Source organism: Vanessa cardui, chromosome 19 (genome assembly GCF_905220365.1).
Source record: "Vanessa cardui chromosome 19, ilVanCard2.1, whole genome shotgun sequence".
Lineage (NCBI taxonomy): Eukaryota > Metazoa > Arthropoda > Insecta > Lepidoptera > Nymphalidae > Vanessa > Vanessa cardui.
In genome coordinates, this window is record NC_061141.1 from 11,785,735 (window position 1) to 11,808,155 (window position 22,421).

The 22,421-nt window shown below is 34.2% G+C and overlaps 1 protein-coding gene across 9 annotated transcripts in view; it reads right to left on the reverse strand.

Moving 5' to 3' along the window:
* Positions 1-1,577: 1,577 nt before the first annotated feature.
* The window catches only part of LOC124537835 (protein Fe65 homolog), a 92,225-nt gene continuing 71,381 nt past the window's right edge, over positions 1,578-22,421 (reverse strand). For 7 of the 9 annotated variants that reach the window (XM_047114762.1, XM_047114770.1, XM_047114769.1 and 4 more), the window contains exons 4-14: positions 12,249-12,287; positions 11,578-11,792; positions 10,697-10,937; positions 10,120-10,312; positions 9,374-9,501; positions 9,206-9,211; positions 8,358-8,551; positions 7,545-7,747; positions 6,348-6,524; positions 5,453-5,619; positions 1,578-5,197 (exon numbers count right to left, since the gene is read on the reverse strand). In XM_047114762.1, coding sequence (XP_046970718.1) covers positions 5,467-5,619; positions 6,348-6,524; positions 7,545-7,747; positions 8,358-8,551; positions 9,206-9,211; positions 9,374-9,501; positions 10,120-10,312; positions 10,697-10,937; positions 11,578-11,792; positions 12,249-12,287 — 1,549 coding nt within the window. In that variant the 3' untranslated portion in view covers positions 1,578-5,197; positions 5,453-5,466. The remainder of the gene's footprint in view (positions 5,198-5,452; positions 5,620-6,347; positions 6,525-7,544; positions 7,748-8,357; positions 8,552-9,205; positions 9,212-9,373; positions 9,502-10,119; positions 10,313-10,696; positions 10,938-11,577; positions 11,793-12,248; positions 12,288-22,421) is intronic. The other 2 variants (XM_047114764.1, XM_047114763.1) reach the window with 2 other exon arrangements.

Sequence of the window (22,421 nt, forward strand, 5' to 3'; positions counted from 1 at the left end):
ACACAAGAAATATTAACTAACAAAGACCGTTTTAACAAAAAAATTATCATTTTTTTGTTCCTGTGCCAGTGGACACGCTACGCTTGTCCATGCAATTTATCTAGCGATGCCGGGGACACGCTTAGCGTGTTCGCGGCATTATGTATGGCGGCATCGCTATGAGCATAGGAAAAATTTAGGTGGCAGTGAACGTGTTAAAAGAGGCGACATGGCTCCTACGAACATTTATAGGTAAATGAATGAGGATAGTAAACCAGTATTAATTATTTAAGTTTTAAAATTGGCTTATTTCTTGTAGTTCAAGCTTAAGTTATTTAACATCTTTAATTTTGGTGGGTCATGGATGGTTTAGCCTTGACAGACAGGACTGGTCGTTACCATAAAGTAAAGAGTATATAATGGGAATATTCTTTATAAATTTGTTTCGTTATATAGTATTTTCCCGTTGGGTTCGTCTGAAGTCTCACCCCGAAGTCAAGAGAATACAGAGTTACTAGGTCATACGCAGTGGCGGCGTTAGGCGTGGGCGGTGCAAAGGGCCTCGCGCCCGAAATTAAAAAAATGAAGGGCCTCGCAAACTCTAGCCCACATTAAGATTTGTGATCACGATCTTACGGCGCCACTGGTAACAAAGAGCCACGGCCTCGCGCTCGAAATTTGAACAAGTACAACATAACATTGGGATCAGAGTACTGAAGAAAAGATAAAACATGGGTCTCGCAAACTGTGTCTTGCCCACATTAAGATTCGATCTTGCACCGCTACTGGTAATACGGCAGCCCAGACCTTGAAGATGCTAGTAGAACTGTACTCCCGTGTTAGAGAATGCACATATATATCTATCTACTTGGCGCGCCTTTCTACGGTTATTTATTATTATTTTTTAATGAAATTGTGTTGCACATTTACACTTATATAATATTCTCCTACGCGGTTAACTCTATTAAAAATATAATTTATCATCAGATGATACCATGATTAATATACATAAATTTTATTTTATTTAGGTTAGTTTATTTTGAAACGAGCATATAAATAACTTGGCTTGATACAGTTACACAGGTTTTTCTGGCTTATAAGAAAAGCGGATTTGTTTATTGAATAACTGGGAGAGCAGAGTCGGATTAAAAGGTCTGGGGGCCCCCGGGCCACAAAGTAGTCGGGGTCCTAGACGAACAGAAGCGTGAACAACCTAATAATTATATTATCATGAATTAATTACTTTTTTATTTCAATCAGAAAGCTATGATTATATGATTTATTTACTTGTATCGTTAACTTTTAAAATACTAAATAATAACATTATTATAATTTGACTATATCTCGGTTTTTGTTAACTTGCTGAAAACTGTGGCCCCCAGTGATATGTGGAGGCCCCAGGGCAGTTGCCCCGGATGCCCTCCCCTAAATACGGCCCTGTAGTAGAGACAACAGTAACTTAACTTTTTAACTTCTTAACTTTTTGGATCAAACCAAGATTGTCTTTCGGTGATTCTTATTTCCCTACTACATAAACGGCCATAAATGGACCAACTAAACGATTAATAAATCAAAAGGAATAAAATGAAACAACAGCGTGTGTTTATAATTATTTTTTTATTAATTTCACAAAATTATTTATTAAAAGCCACAATCTTTAAGGCTTTTAAGCTGTCAAAGCGATGACGGTTCGAATTTTAACTCCCATCATTACCAATCCATCGGTGAGCTAGAAACTTGAATTGTAAAGCTATCTATAAACTACTTTATAAATGTTTTATATTTTATAGAAAATATTGACATATACTTCGTCCGATAAGGGGCAGTCAAGCTTGCAATCGACCTATTGCGTAAGGGCGTCCACACGAGCGGCTGAAACGCAGCTTTCAAACGCCGCTTCATAAACGTTGCATTTTCTTTTTGTGTAACGCTGATTTGTTATTTAGAAATATCTTAATCATTAATCTGTGTATTTATTACAAACTTTGTGATTAATAATAGATTGTTTAGTTACTATGAAACTTTAGGCCAGCTCGCGTTGACGACCAGTTATATATGAATATCATCTTGTATAAACAATGGCATTAGATTACTTACTGTTAACAGGTGAATAAAACTATATTTACGTATAATAAGAACAGCTCCGTGTAATCATTTATATTATGACGTATTTATACGACAAGCAACATTGATCACTAATAATAGGTATTTTGAAATATGTATATTTTGAAGCTAATTTGTGATATCTAACGAACGCCTTAGTCTATGTCGAGCCACGAAAATGACCTTTTAGCGAACAAATAGAATACTAGTTTTACACCACATAATGTTTGAAATAAATAATTCGACGGAACACATTCAAGATGGCGGCAAAAGGTCATTGACGCGCCTCTCTACGTACATTTAGATCTATTTTAAGTGATATAGACACAGAAGACAATATTATTATACTTTTTCAGATTCAGTGCTTTCAAATTTATTCGCTTTCGGCTTTTGTGGGTCCCACATTGCTTTATATACAGAAATAATTATTCGCTTGATTTTAGAAAAACTATTTAAGCTGTTTTAATGCAACAGCTGTCATTTAATTATCGTTTTGTGTAAACTATTCACAAAATGGTGTTTAGAACATTTTAGCTTGTATCTACATATCGCGAATAATTTAAAACTTTTAATACAAATATATAATTATTGAAAGCTCAACGATTTCAGACACCCTTGTAGTATGAGGCTTGCGTTATAAAATATCTTTCTGATTCTAGCCAAATTTAGTGTTGTACCGACACAAACACTTTGAATACCTTATTTCTTGAACTAAACTATTCGGATGGACAAAACTCGAATAAGGAATTCGTTTATATATTCTAAAAAATAAGAGTCGAATGCTGAATCGAGTGATAAATTGCAACTTTTTGATTTTGCTTTATAGTGCAATATTTAAAATAGGACTGATTATATTGATTTCAGTTTTATGATAATTATTTTATTATTGCATTAAGGAACTCGATCGTAATAATCGATTCAGTGAGGCGACTTCTAGGATAATTATTTTTAAAAAGTAAAAGTTAGGTGGGCATTCGACTGTTTACGTTAAAATATTAACTGTCAAAAATGTCTGTACGGCACACCACTAGCCTAATTGGCAAATAAATAGATCTGTGAACAGTTATTAAATATTACATCGTCTGTATATGACATTTTAATGTCAAAAACTAATTTAGATAAGCTACGCGTCGTAAATATATGAATATAACGATATCCATCGCGATGTTTTACCAAAAATATTTATCTTTTGCAATTCAATACATTTTTATACAAGCCTAAGCAAAAATAAACTCTTTACCTATACACGTAGGGTCCTATTTGTATAAACTATTCTACATCCAACGTGAAATACCAATCAGATTTCAGAAATCAAGAAAGAGTGAACGCTTATTAAGCTACTGATGACAATTTTAAGAACATTTTTTATTTGACTAATAAAATGTAAAAATAATCAAAGAATTTCGAATTTCGAACGAATATCTAAATAAATCATTAATTAAATAATTTTTTAAATAAACGCAATCAGTAGCAAAATTCGCGTCCACCCTCAGTGACAAAATTTCTTCATACCGTGCTCACAATAAAACATTTTCGACCGGAAACATCAAAACACTCGTGACTTTCATATTTCCAGTCGAAAATTACCAAATATCAATCCATTAGCTACACTAAAATTATTCGAATTCCATCCAAGCTTACAACTGTATTTACATTCTCCCATCGCCTCCATTTATTATCTATCCATATTTACTGACTAATGTCCATTTTTATAATTATTAAAACATGTATTAAATACTGCAACTGTTACATCTGTGCATTTGAGTGGCTGAAATTTTGAAGTTCTTACGTGAATAGTCAATGTTCAATAATAGACGACATTTAATCTTCTTATTTGACATATGTCAAATATTCTTTTTAATTCTTTCCCTTGAAAAAGGCAAAGATATTACACTGAACAGACAATACCAATTCTTCTATTTAAATGTCAAATATTTATTTCAAGTGACTATTTATATTACTTTAGATTTATTCTGTATCTATTCGACTGGACCAATACGAATAGAAATATCGTTTAAAATTATTTATATCGCCTTAAAATTTACAAAACCATAACGCTCTACGACTAGTTTATTATAAGGTAACTATTATGAGACCAACTTAATATGAATGCAATATTCCTAAACACCAATGCATACGGCAGATTATTATTACAAGAAGTGACATTGCAGGCTTTTTACAAATAGGCTAAAATAACGCGTGGTCGATATCGAAGTGTGAACGAATCCTAACTTTGTGTGAAAGCGTGAGTCTTGTGAATGATATATGTTTATATAATGCTTATTCGATTACTAACAAAATTAATTTATCGTATTATTAGATATGTATATAAAATGTATTTAATCAAAACATTTCGTATGAATACATTTATAAATTATTTAAATTTCAATTTTGTATTGTTTTAACAATTCATTCAAATTCTAGTAATATAATTTGAAATTCGAAGAACAGCAAACGGCATGATTGTAAACTTTTTATTTGTGCTATAATAACTTATCCACACTTGAGTTTTGTAACAGGAATGCGCAGCAAAATCATAACATAACCCGAAACTATTTCTGACTTACTTTTAAACGTTGTTTAGCAACTGTTCAATTAAACATTTATCCCTTTCTTTAAGCATTGATTTGACATTCAAAAGACGGAGACAGCATTATTTCATAAGTCATCATCAAAACAACATTTAAAGGTTAAGCCTTTATGTTTAAAAACGAAACAATTAAACAAGTTTGCAACATTTGGAATACAATCAGTCACAATTATTTACTTTATCAATTACAAATGTCAACAAATATTCAAGTTCTATATTTAAAATGTATATTATAAAGCCCTGAAAGATTATTAATATATTTTGATAATACATTATATCATACGGTATACCGCGTACACATTCGAAACGAGAACGTAAAATTATTACATCGGTATATCATTAACTTATAATACTAATATCTTAACCGCATTGATGGTACATCGTGAAATAATAACGGAGCGATACTTGTCGCGGGAAGCGAGTCAGCGGTGCGGCGCGAGGTGCGCGGGAGATGCGCGGGAGTGGCGCGGGAGTGGCGCGGGCGGCTACGCGGTGCGCTCCTCGTCGTGGATCGCTGGGAGTTGACTGGGAAAACATGCTTTACTTGAGTATTGAAGTCGTTAAATAACTAAGTACTCTTTCTTTAGGGTCGTCTGGTAGAGATCACTGTTCAGTGATAAGACCGCCCTTTGCACGCTTTGTATGTTTGTGTTAAGTTTGCTTCTTGCTGTATCTGTGTGACTTTATTTGATTGTATTATGTGTGCAATAAAGTTATTTATTATTATTATTATTAAGTACTCATCGTCGACGACTAGAGGTGTGGTGGGCGGCCTCTTACCCGTCAGTCGCCGCTCAGGAGGCGCGGCGGCCCGTGAGCGAGCCCACGAGCGACTTGAGCGCCTGGCCGAGCGACGCGCGCGCCGCGTCCCCCCCCGCGCCCGCCGCCGCCGCCGCGCCCCCGCCCGCGCCGCCGCCGTGCGCGTCCAGACACTTCTGGTAGCGCAGCTGCGGGGACACCACGTTACCAGGGCCGTATGTGGAGGCCCCGGGGCAACTGCCCTGGGGCCTCCACATGAAAGGGGGCCACAGTTTTCAGCAAGTTAACAAATACTGAGATATAGTCAAATTATAATAATGTTACTATTTAATATTTTAAAAGTTACCGATACAAATACGAAACAATTCATAGCTTACTGATTGAAATAAAAAAAAAAAAACTAATTAATTCATAATAATATAATTATTAGGGTGTTCACGCTTGTTTGTCTAGGGCCCTCACTGCTTTGTGGCCCCGGGGCCTCCACACCTTTAAATCCGACTCTGCACGTTACCATTACTACCATTGATTTTACGACTACATTCTACAGTAGTAGAAAATATTTTTAATGCCCTAATAAATTGACCCCTTTTTATTATTTTTGTCACTAGAAAAATGAAAGGTAAATTCGAATCCAATAATGAAAACGCTAACATTTTTGGAGGAGCTTTTGCTTCCTATCACCCATCATGCAGGTCCCCTCGATCAGGTTTACCATGAGATGCGGTTATAACATGGTAACAAAAAAAAAAAAAAAATAACAGAAAAAAAAGACCCGCTGAGTTTCTTTCGCCGGTTCTTCTCAGGTCAGGGTGTTCCTTTTTCCGAACCGGTGGTAGTGTTTATTTGACAATCAATAAGTAAGTGTAATGCTTTTATATTGAATAAAGGAATTTGAGTTTGAGTTTGAACAGACCTTGCAGGCGGCCTCGATGGTCTTGCAGAGCGCGCCGGAGGAGGGCTCGGCGTGGAAGGCGTGGGCCACGAACTGGTCCTGCGGCGTGTGCACGATGAACGCGCAGCGCCGCACGTCGCGCCCTATGCCCAGGAACGACAGGTAGCGCACGCGACACTCCACCAGCGGACTGCTCTCCTGCGAGACCACGGCATGTTAGTCACTATAGTTTGCGTTAAGAATACAGTGAGTTGTCATTGTTTACCGGCTTTACTCCGCCCCCTTTGACCAATCAAATCTTTTCAAATTACAAAGTCAAGTTCACATTTAATTAATTATTAACTGATATTTTTATTTTTATAATTTAAATTTTGCAAACAACAGTACTAGGTATTGTTGTGTTCCGGTTTGAAGGGTGAGTGAGCCAGTGTAACTACAGGCACAAGGGACATAATATCTTAGTTCCCAAGGTTGGTGGCGCATTGACGATTTAAGGAATACTTAATATTTCTTACAGAGTCATTGTCAATGGGTAATGGTGACCAATTACCATCAGGTGGCCCATATGCTCGTCCGTCAACCTATACCATAAATACTGTTGTCATTGTTTACCGGCTTTACTCTGCCCCCTGACCAATCAAATCTTTTTTAACAGCAGGGTGAAGGTGTATGCATATTTGTGTTAAAATTACAACAAATTATATTTGTTTTAAATACTAAGTATAATGAATTTAAAAAATACACATTAATATAAAAAATCGAATCGGGGTGTTTAATCAACAAAATTCTTAACACTATATACAATCGTTTGCGAATCTCCCCATCGCGATGTAAAAATTTACATATTTTGACATAACGTCATCTAGTAGCTAGAGGTTACATTAATTATTACGTGTACAATTTGAATATATTAAATATAAATATATAAATAAACAAAATTTAAATTATAAAAATATCAGTTAATAATTAATTAAATGTGAACTTGACTTTGTAATTTGAAAAGATTTGATTGGTCAAAGGGGGCGGAGTCAGGCCGATAAAGAATGACAACTCACTGCATTCTTAACGCGAACAGACTATAGTATTAATAACATTCACCATAGGATTTAATCGTTGTGGCGTTTTTCCTTTCAGTCGTTAATGAAACCATGGTAAACACAACATCTATCTTTTATATGAGTTGTACATTTTGATAAGTGACCGGTTACAAGGACTCACCCCTTCTTCTGTAATCGTGATCATGGAGGGTGCGACCGCGACGGCGACCGGTCTCCAAGCAGAGGGCGCTCGGGCCGCCGCCAGTCTGTCGATGGCGTCGTTGAGGACGTCCATTCCAGTGGCTCGCGGGACTTCCGCGCTGCCCAGATATCTCGCCCTCACTGTCTTCCGTGGCTCCTCCATGGGAGTTGGGAACGACGCTCCTAAATAACAGTAGTCTTTAAATAATCGATGCTCACGATTTTAAGGAGATTTTTACAATAAAGAACAAGATTTCTGGTTTAGAAAATCTCCAGATTGGTTGCCAATTATGATATATTAAATCTCATCACGTTACTTACTTGGTGGTAGGGCTTTGTGCAAGCCCGACTGGGTAGGTACCACCCACTCACCAGTTATTCTACCGCCAAATAACAGTACTCAGTATTGTTGTGTTCCGGTTTGAAGGGTGAGTGAGCCAGTGTAACTACAGGCACAAGGGACATAACATCTTAGTTCCCAAGGTTGGTGGCACATTGACGATGTAAGGAATAGTTAATATTTCTTATAGCGTCATTGTCTATGGGTAATGGTGACCACTTACCATCAGGTGGCCCATATGCTCATCCGCCAACCTATTCCATAAAAACAAAAAAAAAAAAAAACAAAAACGTTACATATATGTTCAGCACCAATGAATATAAATCAAAATATTATCTCAAGTATAAGATCATCTTATGGTTTGTCGTGATTTCGGAATGAGGTAAAGCTTAAGTCATCAAGTAAGCACTAGGCTTACGTTTGGTGTTCGACCAGTGTGATTAAAGCACTAACCGGACAGCGGGCGCGGTCGGCGCGCGGCGGGCAGGTCGGTGGGGCGCGGCGGCGGCTGCAGCGAGCGCTCGATCATGATGCGCTTGCAGATGTCGCGCAGCGCGTTCGCGATGGAGCGCGCGGGCGCCTCGCAGCGGAACACGTGACACATGTGCTTGCGAGTCACGCGGTCGCGGGCCACGTACGCGAAGTCTCTGCGTTGAGACATTCGATAAATAAGTAAGGATCAAGAACTGATCATGAAATCAAACAATTATTTGTCATATTAACAATTCGAGACCTTAATATATACTATTATGCAGTTTCTCAAGTTAAATCTAAATTCCTACAATCTTAATTTGGAATTTCGGTATTTACTGTACTGATTTATAGAAAGCACATGATTTCAGCGTTCGGATTGTAGGTGAAAATTTATTGCGTTGAATCATTTAATGATTTGGTAATTAACCGAAAGCACTTAATTAATAAAGAAATATTACTATTATCAAGTAGCTAATATAAATGAGTTCTTTTTTAGTATTTAAATAATTTATCAAATAACGCCAAGGTTTGTGTTTATTAATTGATCCATAAGACTGAACGCGAACTGAAAAATACGTCCGATAACAATCAACATAACCTAAAAACTTTGATATCGAAATTTCGTCATCATAAATAATGACCAGCTCAATTATATTGGACACTAATTTCTGAGTATAGTAAAAAAACACAAAGTAACTCTGCTATTATTTTCATTATCTGTCAAAATTAAGATTTAAACGATTTTCGTCTACTGGGACTATCACAATATCTTCATCTACTGCGTCTACTGGATGATCTCTACAAACTTTATGCATTTTATTTCATACCTTTCACTAATCCCAGAATGCGTAATGAAAAAGATTTTTATTAGTCAATTAATTGCAAGTTTATTTCATGACAAACTAAGGTACAATAGCTGTTTTATGGTAAGACGTCACAAAGTTTTGTCTACTTAGCTGACACAGAAAACATTATAGTATTCTTGGTCTATTCACCGTCCATTATCCCTGCCCACTCCCCACACACGGATCGTGTGTATGGGTTGTGTGTGCAACGTGTTCAGACTCTCCGGGTCGATCAACTTAAGGGCGCCGTCATCTAGATCCATGAATAGATCCTTGCCCTGAAATTAGAAGAAAACGCTCCAGCTTATTCATCAGCTACTTGGTGCCAAAAGCAGTTACATCTAAACTAAACTAGTTACATGATAATTTATAGTTGCAGTAATAAACAGGTATATTGCTTTTTTGTTCTCCTATTAGTTCAATTTGCTAAATATGGTTATACTACTTTAACAACAGTTTTCAATTTTTCATTGCAAGTAATTAGATATGTCTCATCTTTTAAGTTATTCATTCACCCAATGTTTAATAGTTGGAGTAATAAACAAGTACATTGCTTTTGTGCTCTTACTAGTTCTATTTGCTTAATATGGTTAACCTTAATTTAACAACAGTTTTAAATTTTTCATTGCAAGTAATTAGATATGTCTCATCTTTTAAGTTATCCATTCACCCAATGTTTACTATTATACGAAGTTAAAGAGTTTGTTTTTGTGAATACGCTATTCAAGGATCTACCAAGACGATTTAAATATAACCTTAAGTTAGATGTCCCATTATTGACTATACCACATCAGTCTACAACTTATGAAGATGGAGCTGTAACTTTTCAATACATATCTAGATAATAAAAGTTTTAGCGTACAGGAAATTGGGTAAGTCAAAATCTATCAACTCACATCGCCCCAGCGGCCGACTTGATCCAGCAAGTCATTACGACCGAGGCTCAAATCCACGATACACTTATTAACTGCACGACTTGAGCGCTCCGGTGTGAGGTCAGCCTCGGAGATCTCGACCCAGCCGAGAGATCTAACGAAGAAACGTACAGCGCGCCCATCTTGCTCAGGACGGACGGGATAGCTGCGGCGTCTATGGATAGAAGAAAATGCCAAAACCAATTACTATAACGTCCTTTACTGAAAAGCAAACAATCAGAGACACATATTTATTTATACTTGTTGATGAGAAACTGTCTTTACTAATTAATATATTTATTTATTTTCATAAAGGTAAAATAATGGTGAATTGGGTCACCTGATGATAAAGGGTCGTCCAATACTGGCGCTGCTCACTACGGGATTAAAGATAATATATCTTCGTTGTGCTATTTAAATAAACTGGCTCACGCGTGAGCCAGATTGTGGCGATAGAATAAGTTAGTGGGTAGATATAGGTCTGCACAATGTAAAACTATGTAAAAATTAAAGGTCAATTAAGACATTATAGAGAAGTAAGCTTCAAGACCATACTTACTTGTAAGCTACTTCCTCTCTTCGTTTCCTTTCATAATCTTGATCGACATGATCCAAAGCACCACTGGTGGTACTCCTGGTGACGGATGACGTCATAGCCCCTTCATACTTGATATCTGACAAGTTAGAACAGTCTCGCACCATGGATATGCGAGACTCCCTGGCCTCTATGGGTGGCATTTTTGGTATTTCTCTCTGAATGGTCCCACTTTTTATGTGCCAATAGTAGGGACCATCGTTGTCTGTAAACAAAGAAAAATGAATACATTAAGGAATACTTTATGATTGTGTTTCGATATAACTTCCACATTGTTTAGCTAAGCGTTGCTCCATGTGGCTGTGAACCGCATATTTTGGCCTTGGTTTACAATTCTCTTAAATTCATTGGAGTTAGAAATGAGACTTGGCAAGCATTTTATGGACCTGAACTCTATCCTATCCTATTGGTGCCGTCTCCGCAAATTAAGAGACAGAAAATAGGAAGAGCATATGTGTTTATATGATAATATGTCCTAGTGTCTGTGTGTTTTGAGCAAAACCGGCCAGATTTAATTCGGTCATAAGGACATCATTATCTATTTGATATTGAACATTTTAATTGTATTTGGATAAATTTTTTCACAAAGATAAGTCAATGTGACTTCGGCATTATTTCACTCGAGGTTCCGCCATAAGGCCGAGATATATTATTCAGTATTGTTGATACGTCAAAAGTGCAAATCAAATCTTAATTATTTTATTTATCGCCGTATTAACTGTTTCATTACTACACGCTACCGGGATTTCGTATTCGCCTTTGTGTTTAACTATAATGTTGCGAGCGCTTCTTATCTTTTGTTTAACAATTTTTTTGGTAAACTGATTATTTCTGAAATTTATTACCTTCATGTTTCTCCCATCCTGGTGGCAGTGTTTCTTTCTTGGGACGCAATTTGACTGGTATGGCGTACAGGTCGTCGTTGGGTCCCTCCGCACAGTGGGGGACTGGACCGGAGTGACTCTTTTCATTGTCCTCCTGATCAGCCCTCTCTTTTTCCGGAGGGGGAGAATCCCCGCCGCCATTCTGTTGGGGCGGCGTGATGAGGCCGCTTTTGTCGCTGTAATAAATTAAAAAAACACATTTCAATTATTTTGTTCAATATATATTAAGATTCTAAGAAATGGTGACGCTATTGTATCTAAGGAATTATAAATGGCTCCTATTCATGTACATTTATAATCAGGATTAAACGATTGGATATATATGTACACCGGTTTTCATGGGTACGCCATACCGAAATCCCAGGTTCGATTCCCGGCCGAGTCAATGTAGAAAATTTTCATTACTTTTCTATGTTGTCTTGGGTCTGAGTGTTTGTGGTATCTTCGTTACTTCTGATTTTCCATACCACAAGTGCATTGGGATCAGAGTAATGTATATGATGTTATGTGATGTGTCCAATATTTATTTGTTTATTTATAAACTATGGAACTACTAAGTTGTTCATGCCGAGAGATGCCTATTTCTGCATATAGCATTAATGATTAGACTAATTAGATAATAGATTACTCACTTTACTTTGTTAACGGGCGAAGACGCTTCGTCTTCGACTCTGGAAGTAAAGAAAACAATCTATTAATATAGATACGTTTTTAATATCTAACCCTCAATTTAAGCATAAAGCTGATACTGTAAGTAAGAGAAAAAATTCCAAAAGAACGCGATCGAACTACGATTTTTATATCGCATGGCAGTTCATAATCCATTGCTCTATTAATCCTTTATAATAGGTGATTTTATATAACAGATAAGACGATGAACATCGATTATAAAAATTGGTATTGATTACTGTTTAGTACGCTCACTTTACGGATTTGAGGTAGTGAACTTGAGTTCTACTCCACTAAGTACAGAGAATGTGTGTTTGTTATTTCTGTACCATAATTTCGATGGGGGACAAAAGTCGTTATCATTACGAAATTACCTTATATAATATAGACGCTTATACACGTTTAGTATTCTTTTATACCTATGATATGTAAATTTAATACGTTATTGACACACTCTATAACTAAAATGGTAGAAAAGAAGAACTACCAAATTTCTTAGGTGGTGGTGGCGGCGATGGTTTATCTAATTCAATGTAATATGACGATTTAAAGGTGCCTTTATGAGCGTACTTAAATAAAGAATACTTTGACTTGGTACATATTACTTTAGAAAGACTTTCAGATAATCCTTATACAAAAATAAACGATATATGTATATAATAGTTATGATCTTTCTGAAATGCGATTACTTCCAGTATCAAATGAAAATGTCCTCAAAACATTGCAAAAGCGTGGTGGAATTAATTACCAATCATTATTCTTAAATGAGAAGTAAAATGAGACTTGACCAGAAGTGGGACACTTATGAACTCTCGCACTTCACAAAAAGTTAAACTTATATTTCCATTCATAAAAATTAACGGAAAAGGTTGGTTCAAACATTATCTGGTCAGCTAATAACACGAGTTGGGCCAACTTAGGCCATTCCCAAACGAACAGACCGCCAAATTAGCCGCGTACCGGCTTTATTACCAATCTGGGTGTTAATGGGTCCAATTTGAACATTTTATGAGTGTACAGTTAACAAAAACGCCAGCGAACATGTCCAACAATTAACGGGACAGGGGACGGGACGGGACGGGACGGGACGCTTAAATGTTTATTTTACTTTTAAACAGACGATGCTGTGGATGTTATATTTACTGCTTAATTTGTTTGAAGTTTGAAGTGTTATGTGTTAAGAGTTTTATATGACAAAGATTATGGATGTTTGATATAAGGTCTGTCTGATGTCCTTTTGGACATTGATCCAGTGTTCTATCATTAAAATCCTAATATAAAAGAAACTACGGAGCCTGAGTCTGAATATTGTATGTTTTTATAATCCTCACCCAGTGTTCTGTAGATTTTCTCTTCTCAAGCTATGTACTATTAGTAAATCACAATCAGATATCCTAGTCTACATAATTTACATAAAGACTGCAAACGGATACTACAGTTGCATAATCCAAAAATATTTTCATCTAAATAATTTTCTCCAGTCACCTTTCTCAAGCGTGGGCTTGAAAAGGATAAAATATTCAAATTTTTATTTTATTTTGGTGGAAATAGTTTTGAACTAATTAAAAATTAAGTTAAGATCTATCAATTACGTTATAGCTTATACAAAATAATCTCCCCATATGTGCCCCTTTATAAAGATACATCGATTCGATTCGGATTATCGAGGAAATCTCGTCCCGACAGCGTGTAAGCGTGCTCCGTTTTTATGTCCGCAGTTTGCATAGAAACAGGTCGTAAACGGACGCAGTCGAGGAGCATTCCGCTTGAATTTAACACAGGATGCACGTTTGTTTTGAAAACGCCAGCTAGAATTTTTGATTCCAATGCATACTTAATCAGGGGGAATGTTATTTCGTCTGCTTCCGCCTACATATATATAGTATTATGTACACATTAGTATAGCTGATCGTCTATCATAATAGTATACGCTATGCTAATACTAAGTATATGATGTATGTGTTTTATTATCATAAATACAGACATTGTAAAGGGTGCTTTATCATTACATAGTAAAAACACAGTCGCTCACCGCTGTCTGTCCCTATGTATGCTTAGATCTTCAAATTACGCAGGTGTATAGAAATATACACTGATTATTTTACAGTTTCTAACGTGATGTCGTAAATAAGCATGTTTATTTGCACTTACATTGCAAACGCTGCCTAACCCTACGAAATAGATAACAAATAATTGATGTGCTTCAGTATTATACACTTAATTTTTTTTTTAAGTCAGCGATAGTATCTATATCCCTATCTTCTAGGGGTAATTCATTGGGGGGCAAAAGGGGGGCATTTTTTATGTTTTATATATATCCTTCTGTAGTATATTTAGTATCAGTATTGCACCTGTGCGAAGACCGGGCGGGTTGCTAGTATCTTTTACAATGTAGAGGATACTATTACACATATGTTATCTTTCTTAGATTTTCATATCACTGCAATCGCGACATCTGTGTGTTTCTATAATTTCGATGTATCGTAATATTTTAAGTGCTTTTAACGGTTGTATTTCCAAACACAATGACAAGCTAAATATAAGATCTTTGATGACTTAACAATTTTGAATTTAAACGTATGTCTTAGGATTTGAGGTGTTTTTAAAAACTTTCACAGAATATTAACTTTTTTAGTACTGACTTAAAAAAGTAAAAATAATAGATTATAAATATCCCACACATGGACCAATATCTCGTCTTCTTTGAAGAAGAAGATTTGGAACTCAGCCTAGTATGCTTCTCCAATGGCGGTTGGTGAAAACACATGTAGAAAACTAATTAATCACAAGAAAACACAATCGTGTTACATGATTTGAACCCGTAGTCTTGGGTACGATACACTGGAGCTTCTCGACTGGTATCTCAATACACGTGTAAGATTGTACTTTATATGTAATGATCTTTAACAATTTACTGAGAGATTGGATGCTGTTGATGTGACGGCTATAATGACTTTTTGATACTTGAATGCGTTGTGATAGTGATAACTGTCACATGATGACATTTCTCTTACACGCGAGTCATTAGGCGATGTAAGGTATGTTTCAAATTGTTTATGTCGTGTCTTTAAGAGCAGTGGTGATACTTACCATCAGATGGGCGATTTTCTATTAAAAACTTAATAATATCAACGATAGCAAATCGAACTGAAAAATCCTTTAAATTACCATCAATATAGTTATTTAGTAGAGTTGAGTTGATTTTTCAGTAGAATTAATTGGGGACAATAAAAAAAAAAATTGAAATAAATAATAAAAAATTGTTAATATTTAATTATTGTCTGTCACTCTTTCACGAACAAACCGTTTAACCGAATTTGATGAAATTTGGTATGAAGCAAACTTGAAGAAAGAACTCCAAGAAAGGACATATATATACATAGGCATAGCCTATATATATATATATATATATATATATATATATATATATATATATATATATACATATATACATATATATATATATATATATACATACATATATACATATATATATATGTATATATATATATAGGCTACTTTTTTGCCTGACACGTGACAACCAGAATGCCTAATATGCAGTTAAATTTATATATTATGACAATATACTTATTATACTTCAAATAATTTCATATGTACAGAAGTATACCTAGTTATTGTATTGTGTGCCGATTATATGATATATTTTTAATTGTTCTATTTGTATCTCAACAGACATATTTAATTTTACTTTAATTTGCTAACGAAGTTCTTTTAACACAACTTATAGAAATCATCATGCAAGGGAAAAGCGTTATTTCAGGCGTTCTTTCCCTATTTTTCACAGACATAAAGATATTTGTCTCTTTCTTTTATTTTGTTGTTATTTTTTTGTTATTTAAATTTATATATACATAATATATATAGCGAAAGCATGTTCGTTTTAACCTCGAACCTTCGTCTTACGACAGATTCCTTTTTTTCTTCTGTCCATGTATGATATTATTATGCAATATAAATATCTGTCTGCAAAGATATAGATTCCGGACGACATATTCATTGTTTCGGAATGTGCCCTCGAAGGGTTGTCATTTGTCTTATTGGTATAATGGATTCCTTGGCCGGTCTGGATGGAGTCCGACCTGTTCGATTATATGGAATTGATATAATTCAAGTGAGAAATATTAACAAAACGATAGCAACTTCATAAATTGTTATGTTGAATATCGTAAGAATATATTAAAGGAAAATACATATATTTTCATGCTCGCGTAGAAAATAAGAATATATTTACAAATTAATTTAAAATACTACATTGATGTAAGACCTCTTTGTTTACAAAACTTTTTTCCAATTAAAACGTTGTCTATTCTCATTCTCTATTTGTGCACCAAATTCCATTTAAACTAGTTCAGTAGTTTTAGCGTGAAAACGAGACAGACACACAAACAGGCAAAGTTACTTTCGAATTCATAATATTAGTATGTATTAGTATGGATAAAAATTATTCGATTTTTACCAAAAGAAAAACAGTAGGAGAATTAAACATTGATAGAATTCACGTAAGAAAAATGCTCATCGAATATTTACTTTCAACTCATCGCTTCCGATATGGATTGTTATGTAAGCAAGAAAGCAATGTGATGTCGTATGCACAAAGCGTTATCCGATCTCCCTTGTGCAAACGCACGCTTGCAATTTATATCAGATGAAAGTTTATTTAAAGATCATTTAGTGAATTTATTTTGTAATACGTGACCAAATTCTGCAACACATTATTTACAATATGAGTCTAGAGTATTATGAGAACGGAAGGTTTTTTAAGATTTCCTGAACGAATTCTTGACTGATATTTTGTCAGAAAAACCCAATGACTTTTTGATGACCCTATTCGGTGTAATAGGTCAGGATATCAGGATCTGCGGCCTTCACTAGATAGTGTAATTTCAGTAGTTCGGGATGGCCAAAATAATATTATCGTTATACAATGGTGCTCCAATCTCTCTATCTTTTGTTGCAATTCCACGCTATCGTCCAATTGTTTTCTAAAGACAGCTCAATCATATTTAAAATAAGAAATAGTGTTACATGCCAGTATTAAATGCTATGCTATATAAAATAATATTAATTACAGTTTTACAAATTATTGATCAATTAATTACAATAATAATTGTATATAATAAAGTAAATTCAATAGCCACTGCTATATTTATAATATGCAATAATAATGTGATATAAATAATATATTGAATTAAATGTCATAACACCAATGATGATCTAGTAAACAGATATGTTATTAACGCGCTAAAGGGGGGACTAGAAAACGTCCTAATTGGGACGTTTGCCTTTAATCGTTTTCATCGTAATCATGCCAGTAATACGTTATAATACATTATAATTATGTAGTAATACGTTTTGCGTGATTAAAACATCTAGTTATCCCTTTTACTTATTGTTTTTATAAAGCTATCCTTTTTATTTTTAACGAAATGTAAAATAAGCGTTCCCCGGCGCGGCACACTTTTTTCTGTTGTTTAGTATGGGTATAACATATCTGTTTATTAGAATATCATTGCATAACACCGTATTTAAGGCTAAGGTTGCTCTCGTAACACTAGCCAAGTAGACTAATGAGAAAGTTCCTCTTATACCTAACATTGAATACGCATTGATATTCAGTTGACGTAAGTCGATTTGTCTCATCGGATTATTTTACAAAGAAAATAATATATTACTCTTTTGACATCGGAATGACTTTGATTTCTTCTTTTATATAATTTAATACTAGAATAAATTAATGTATGTCTTAATAATTGTATTTTAGTACTTAGTTAATTGTTTAATCTTTAAATTTACGTTTACTTTTAGTAGTCTAAATATCAGTACAAACTTTATTTTTTCTTTTGTTTCTTTTTCGTTTTATTAACGTATGTTGCCGTAGCAAGCAATATTAGTAGTAGTAAGTAGTTAGTAAGATAATTAATGTCGTGTTTGATTTTAAACGATTTTACATAATCTATGGATCTATAAATGTATATTTATGTAAGAATGACAAATCAAAAAAATAGCTAGCAAACCATTATATTACACATTATATTAAATAAATAAATACACAATTGTATTTATCTTAAGTGTATTCTAAGTAATCTGAGGAATCATTTCTGCAAGTCATTTACTTATTTTACGAGTATCTTTACCATCATTACTTAATCTTATGGTGACTATGAAAATGATTTCAGTGATAAGTCATATTTTGTTACTCTTACAAGAATCACCTGCACAATTTTAATAAAATTCTTTATATATTACATAGAAGCATTACACTTGCTAATTGTTAGTTAACATGTTAACACTGGTACAGAAATAAGCTTACCGGATTTGCGAAACTCAGCGGGATTTTTTTAATGTTTTATTTTACAATTACTCTTTTCATACAATCATAAAAAATATTTTTTACGTTATTTGAAATAGTCTAAAGACGATCTTATTTTCAAGGTGTTAATAAACTAAAAATGTATACAATATTAGACTATACTTAAAGACTTAAATCAAATCAAATATATTTAAAGTTAATAACTCATATTACATACATTAAATAGTCCCTGTACCCCTAAAACAGAAACTCCGTATCCTAGGGGCCAGTGGTTTCCCAATCAGTGAATCAGTCTTCAAAACAATGGCAAAAACAAAATACTATCTGCAAAGATAAATTGTATTATTAATTTATTTATTTATTTTATTTTAATGCTTTATTGTAAAATACAAAAGTATTAACAAAAGGCGGGCTTAATGCTACTGCATTCTCTACCAGCCAATTATTATAAGGATAATATATCATTTACAGTGTGAAGAAGTAGCACATTTCAAATACAAAGCAAATCCTTCACTAATACGAGTAAATATTTCACTTTAAGAGTATAACATATTAAAAAGGGGTGGATCGCTTCAGATTCTAGGTATAAATTGTTTGAGCTGTCGAGGAAACAAATGGACTGTTTCCAAGAGATATGTAAAAAAATAGTCTGGAATCAAGGTTTACGGAGCTGTAAATATCACTGACGACGAAAGATTTACCAAAGCCTTCGATAAATTCAATCTTTTGTGAATTTTGTATCAGTATTCAAATTAAAATACATATAATCATAGTTAAAGTGAAACTAAATATTTCGCTAATCAACATTGCATTCTTTATGTCCTTACATAAAACTCTTCGATATATTACGTGCGCACGGTTCAAGCGCCAAGGTACCGATAATGACATTATTTCATACACAAAGATAGAATACCAAAGTGCATCCGAAGATATCTCGCAATAATATTCTACAATGTTCATTTCCAGGCAATTTTCCACTGGCTTCTGATTGCGTTCACGTTCCGATTTCATTTCAGAGGGCACCCGTGGCTGCATTTCGTAATATAGATATTAAACTTCACCATTGGCTGTCTGGATCTGTCTAATTTATGGCTTGAGTTTTGATATAATTTCCTCTTTGGTTTCGTATTTCATTGGTATGTATAGTTATTAAACTATACGGGAAAAAGTTTTGCTAATTAATTCATTATTTCAATGGTAGTTTTTTTTCGTACGGCTTCTGACTAGCATGACCCGGCGCTTATACCTTTAATAGATTGATTTAAGTTGGTAACAAAAATGCCTTTTTGAAATCAAATAGAGCTCATTTCTCGTACGCCCCTACATTACAATACAAAACTTTTTATAAATGTTTCTGGTCTAAGTGTTACAGAGACAGTGCGACTATCAGTCATTTTATAAATAACTTTTGGTGGCAGAATAGAAAATCCTAAACACTAATATGAGGTGCGTACTTGAGTTATAATGGCCAGAGTTATATGTATTTAATAGTCTAATAATATAACAATAAAGACGCGACTTAATGTCTATATCACTATTGATTTAGTTGACTACTTGTAGTATCAGGTGTACTAATATATATTAATAGTTGAGATGGCCCAGTGGTCAAACGCGTGCTTGACTAACAATTTACGAGTATGTGTGCTCAGCATTGAAAGAAAATTCTTGAAGAAACTTGTATGTGAGTAATTCTAATGACATTTGTCATATGGGTCTACCTACTCCTATTTTAGCAGCATTGTCGAATAAGCTCTAAAACTTCTCCTTAAAGAGAGAGTAGGCCTTAGCCCAGCATTGTTGCATTTATATGCTGATTCTTTACGTTGTAGAAAAGTGTAGTAAAAATACTAAGTCTTCTCAAAAGCATATAAGATATTTTAGAAACAATATATTACTTGCTTATCATTCCTTACTTGTTACAATACGAATTTGTTAACATAGAAAATGAAAAACAAACATATTACTCTTCACGTCTATGTTATACATAGTTTCAAAACAAATATACTCTGGCACGCAGTAAAGTAACTTTAACAGTTATCGGTAGCAACGGCAGTGCCAGTAAGTTCGGGTTAAGTAAACAGTCACATAAATTTGCAACCCAATTTAAACTTCTCCGAAAATAACCTCAGAAACACCATTAATATCGCATTCGAAGTGAAAAGGTTCTTTCTTATTTAAAATTTCATCACTTTTATAAATTAAATTGTAAAGTTTTATGTATTTGCAATTAAACTTTTTTTATTTGCACATGCCTTCTAGAAGAGGGTTCATCGAGGCAGTTTTAATTTATACTTATTAATTTTTTTGCAATGTCGAATTGAAAAAAGCTACTACACTACGCGTTCATAACAAAAAACAAAAGAATTTATTATCTTATTTGTATATACATATAATTTTAACGTCTTTATTCTTACAAAATTAATAACACACATACTAAGGCATCTTATAATTCCGGGCTTCACTATATAGGTATATATATATTTAAATAAAAATTTTAAAATTAGAATTTTCTATTCTCGATGGAAGTCTACCCTCAATTATGTTAGCATGTCAAACGAGCTGGATTTTTTAATACCGGTGCAAGTTTTAATAAAAATTTACGAGAGATCGTAACTCGTAGCATTACACTAGTCGAGGGTAGTTTGAAGTTTGTTTAAAGAGGCGGCGCGCTGTAAAGCACGTTTTGATTGCGATAAACTTTTAACACGTTGATTTTATATTCGACTTATATTTAATACAGTTTCAAAGGCAATCAATTACGTTGATATGATTACATCGTTTTTAATTTATTAGTCAGCAGCCTGTAAATTCCCACTGCTGGGCTAAAGGCCTCCTCTCCCTTTGAGGAGAAGGTTTGGAACATATTCCACCACGCTGTTCCAATGCGGGTTGGTGGAATACACACGTGGCAAAATTTCTATGAAATTTGTCACATGCAAGTTTATTCACGATGTTTTCCTTCACCACAAGCACGAGATAAATTATAAAGACAAATTAAGCACATGAATCAGCGGTGCTTGTCTGGATTTGAACCCGCAATCATCGGTTAAGATGCACGCGTTCTAACCACTGGGCCATCTCGACTCTTCAATTTATTAGTGCTTAACGCAAATTGAAATAATTCGTTGAAATCTGGATGTATAGACAAAGATGCATACACAACACACAACACACATGTCTATTAATGTCATATGCACCCTTTGTATTAAGTAGTTTTGGAGCTTATTTCATCAAGACCTTTCTAAGGGAACCATGATACAACTTTTGTTGGTCTGACTTGTTTTGGCGGTAGAATAGGTAATGAAGAACCAAGTTACTCTTGTAAGAAGATCTAACACCGAGTTACTTTAACAAAAACAAAAGTACTAACTTTTGTTTAATTTGTAAATTTTATATAGAATTTTTTAGAAGTTAAGTAGGCATTATCAACGAACCAAGGTATAATTATTAACTTAGATCTACTATAATATTGATATGTATGTTGCACGAAATATGTCACTTTTAAATTCGAATAAAAACTCAAATTCAACCTCTATATTGACGAACAAACATACAAAAAACATTCATTACTATTTATTAAGATAAATAATTAAACTTATTTTTAATTTCTATTTAATTTATTATTCGATTTCAATGAACTCTGACCGTTTTAATTACATAGTCTTTTCATAAATATGTAAGATTATATTTTGAATATCAAAGCAGACTAAAACAGTCTATAGTTGGAATATTCTGAAGAACGCCCCTGTACATTGAAAGGAGTCTCGGCGCGTACTCTGTACCGTGGAACGTAAATAGGACACTC